Source organism: Chinchilla lanigera, unplaced genomic scaffold (assembly GCF_000276665.1).
Source record: "Chinchilla lanigera isolate Chin_1 unplaced genomic scaffold, ChiLan1.0 scaffold00081, whole genome shotgun sequence".
In the NCBI taxonomy this organism is placed as follows: domain Eukaryota; kingdom Metazoa; phylum Chordata; class Mammalia; order Rodentia; family Chinchillidae; genus Chinchilla; species Chinchilla lanigera.
This window is the reverse complement of record NW_004955482.1, coordinates 8,619,202-8,623,386: the sequence shown is the minus strand read 5'-3', so window position 1 is coordinate 8,623,386 and position 4,185 is coordinate 8,619,202. Positions and strand designations below refer to the sequence as shown.

Genomic DNA, 4,185 nt, shown 5'->3' with positions numbered 1-4,185 from the left:
TTGTATATATTGATCACTGTGTGTATTAATGATTTTTTTTTTGATGTGCCTGTCAACAAGCATTGCTTTTCATTTAGTTAGCATTTATTTAATACTTGTTAAATAATTTAAGATCTGTCATTGAAGCATATGTGTTAAATGCTTCTTTATAAACTTAATGTCTTTATTTGAACTTTTAATTAAAAACTTGTTTTGCTATTTAAATTTTAACTGAATAAGAAGCCCTGCATTTCTGAAGTATAATAGGTAAGCTGAGTTTGTTAAATTCACACTATTCCCTCTGGTTTTTTTTGCGGGGGGTGGGGAGGAGTCTTTTTGAGACAGGGTCTCACTATGCATTTCAGGCTGGTCTTCAACTCACTTTGTAGCCCAGGCTGGTCTCAAACTCACAGCAATCCTCCTGCCTCTGGGGTGCTGGGTACTGGAAATTGAACTGGAAATGATTCACTGGTCCAGCGTGCACTACCATGCCTGGCTCTCCTTTTTTTCCTAGGGTACTGGAAACTGAACCCAGGGCCTTTGCACTGAGCTATATCCCCAGTTTTTTATAGTTTTATTTTAAGACAGGGTCTCCCTGAGTTTGCTAAATTGCCCAGCTTTGTTTGGAATTTATGATCGTTCTCACTCAGCCTCCCGTAATGCTGGGACTACACGTGTACATCACCACACTTGGCTGATTTGTTTCTTTTATTTTGGTTTTTTGAGACAGGTTTTGCTTTATTGTTCAGGCTGGCCTTGAATTCACTGTGTAGTCCAGGCTGGCCTGGAACTCACGGCAGTTCTGCTTTAGCGTCCCAAGGGCTGTGATTTCAAGCATTAGCCACCATGCCTGACTCTTAATTTGTTTGTTTTTGTATTTATTTATTTTTGAGACAGCATCTCACTGTGTAGTTCTGGCTGGTCTTGGACTCGCTGTGTACCCCAGGCTGGCCTTGAACTCAACAGTGCAGCCCAGGCTGGCCTCGAACTCACAGGGATCCTCTTGTGTCAGCCTCGTGAATGCTGGGATTACAGGCATTTGCAAACACGCCCAGCTATTTATTTATTTTTAAACTGGAAAGTCATCTCTCGGGGCTGAGGATGTAGCTCAGTGGCATAAATGCCTGCCTGGCAAGTGCAAGGTCCTGAGTTCAATCCGTGGTACCGCAAACAAACAAACAAACAAAAAAAAGAAAATCATCTCTCTTTCTTATTCATTCTCATTAAAACATTTAGCAAATTTTAATGTAATGGATATAAATGTTTTCAAATTAGGCCTCCCACTTAAATTAGAAAGTTTTTCAGTCCTTAAATAATTTTGTGATTTTCTCCTCCTCCCTTAGGTGACCCAGAAGAATTAATGTTCCAATATTTTAAAAAGTTTGGGGATAAACCATGTTGTTTTACAGACCTGAAGGTGTTTGTTGACCTCTTGCCTACTACACAGTGTACAAAAGTAAGTACTTTTGAGAGTGCTGTTGGCTTCCTCTATATTTTGGAACTAGGCTAGCTGTGTAGGGGTGGTAAGCATGAAGTAGCAGAGTATCTGCCCCAGGGAGTGGCGCATCTAGACGCTGTCACATGGAAGGTGTGACTTGTGGTTAGGCTAGGCCACAGTGGGAATAACTCCCTGGCAGATAATTGTGATTCTCCTTTTTGTTTTATCACTTAATTTTGAGATAACTGTAGATTTCATGTGGTAGAGGGAGTAACACAGACAGAACCCATATGCCCTTTATCCATTGTGCTCTAGTGATAACGTCTTGCATGACCTAATGCTGATTAGGAAACTGACATTCATATACACTCTGGTGATCTCACCCAGGTGTCACATGTTTAATAGATACGTGTGTGTGTGTGTGTGTGTGTGTGTGTGTGTGTGTGTGTGTGTGTGTGTGTAGTTAGTGTAGTATATAGTACACATGGATTTTTGTGACCACCACCATAGGTAACATACAGAACAGTTCTACCACCAAACACCACACTACCCTTTTACATCTGTGGCCATTTCCCTGTTCTGCCTCCTCATTGCCTCTATCTCTGGGCAACTATTAATACCATTTGTTTATTTATTTATTTATTCATTCATTCATTCATTTTTGAGAATGTTTTGCTATGTAGCCCAGGCTGGCCTCAAACTTGTGATCTTCTGCCTCAGAGTCTCGAGTTGTGGGATTATAGCCATGCATCACCACACCTGGCATTATATTTTTTCTCTGGGAAAGTATTAATATGTTTTCCATTCCAGTCACTTTAAGCATGTTATATAAATGGGTTCGTGCTGTGTGTAACTTTTCAGGTCGGCTTTTCTCCCACACAGCACAGTTCTTTGGGTAGTCATCCACGTCGGGTTTGCATGTATCAATAGTTCAACCCATTTTATTGCTGTGTAGGGTTCCATTGAATGAATGTATTGTAGTGTCTTAGTTACTTTTCTCTTTTTGCTGAGACAAAATACCCGACACCCAAAATTAGGGAAAGAAAGATTTATTTAGCTCACAGTTTGTGGAGGTTTCAGCGCATAATCAGCTGGCTCCAGAGCAGGGTGGCATGACAGAGGGGCAGCAGTTCATGGCAGGGGAAGACAGCAAAAACAACAAGAGTAAAAAAGGGAGGAGCGTGAGAGAAGACTCTTTCTGTCCCTTATATTGTACGTACGCTGCTCACCCTAGGGTGGGTGTAGCACTCATACCCGTAATCCCAGCATTGGACCATGAGTCAGTCACAGACTGTAGAAGCCTGCCCCCATGACTGCATGGAGCTTTTCGGGGACATCTAGACACAAACCGTAACATGTAGTTTCTTTCGTCACCTGTTGGTGGGCATCAAGTATTTTTACTTTTTAACTGTTACAAGTAAAACTGCTATGAACATTAGAGTGGGATATTTTTATGTGATCATAAATCCCTGGGGAAAATACTCAGATAAGTATTTCGTGGATCTTAATTTTTCATGAATGGCCACACTGTTTTCCATGTCAAGTTATTTAACTAGCAGCATAAGAGTAATCCGGTTTCTCTGCATGCCTATCTGGATTTACTGTTGTCACTATTTTTATTTTAGCCATTCTGATATGTGTGTGACCACAGTCCTATATTTATTTATGCATGTATATGTTCTCGTTAGTGAAATGTCTATTTATATCTTTGCTCATTTTCTAATTGATTTTATTTATTTTTTTAAATTTTTTTCATGTAACTTTTATTTCAGCAAATTGTTACAATTGTTCTCATAGCTTTAGTTATTATTAATCTGTAGACATAATTTACTAATTAGTTTTGTTAGTACATGTTTACAGTACATGAAGTTTAAGGAGTAGGTACGTGTACATGACATATCTTGATTCTTTTTTAATCCTCCTGTCCTCCCCATCCGCCTCCCTCCTTTGCTTCTAAATCCCCTCCCCCATTTTCATTATCATTATATTTAGTTCATCTTTAAAACATATACTGTTTACATTGCTTGTGGGTATTTGATACACGTGCATGACACACCTTAAATAGTTTTACTTCTAATTCTCTTTCCTCCCTTCCCTCACTCTTGGTCCCGTTTACCCCTTCCTCTTTATAAAAGATCTAGCTCTCTGTTTCCTGCTATCAGTTCCTTATTTTGCTGTTTACTGTGCTTTAACTTACTCAAATGAGAGATGCCTTATGGTATTTTAGCTTGGTGTCTGATTTATTTCACTTAGCATTATAGTTTTGCAAGTGTATTCATTTTTCAACAAATGTCTCAACTTTATCCTTCCTTATAGCTGAGTGGTATTTCATTATGTATAGATACCACATTTTCTGTCTCCATTCATCTGTTTATGGACATATGGGCTGCTTTCAGGATTTAGCTATTATAAATTGTACTGCTATAGAGACTGGTATGCATGTATTGCTGTAATATATCTTACACTCTTTGGGGAAGATACCTAGAAGGAAAACAGCTGGTTCAAATGTAATTCCTGCTTTTAGTTTTTTGAGCAATCTCCATACTGATTTCCATAATGGTTGTACTAGTTTACATTTCCACCCACAAGGTGCATAAATTTATAAATTAAATTTTATCATAAATATAGATATATAAGAAAAATGTAGCTTATACAGGTTTTGGTTTTATCCATGGTTTCTGGTATTCACTGGGGATCTTAAACAACTCCCACAGATAAAGGAGGTACTTCCATAAGTACTATGAACTAAAGGAAAATTGTAGGAGAAT

General features: G+C 38.7%; 1 protein-coding gene across 1 annotated transcript in view; it reads left to right on the top strand.

The window, feature by feature from the left end:
- Positions 1-4,185, top strand: part of Naa25 (N(alpha)-acetyltransferase 25, NatB auxiliary subunit) — a 75,825-nt gene that overhangs the window by 36,240 nt on the left and 35,400 nt on the right. The window contains exon 11 of the mRNA XM_005403187.2: positions 1,323-1,435. Within this exon, the coding sequence (XP_005403244.1) occupies positions 1,323-1,435 (113 nt within the window). The remainder of the gene's footprint in view (positions 1-1,322; positions 1,436-4,185) is intronic.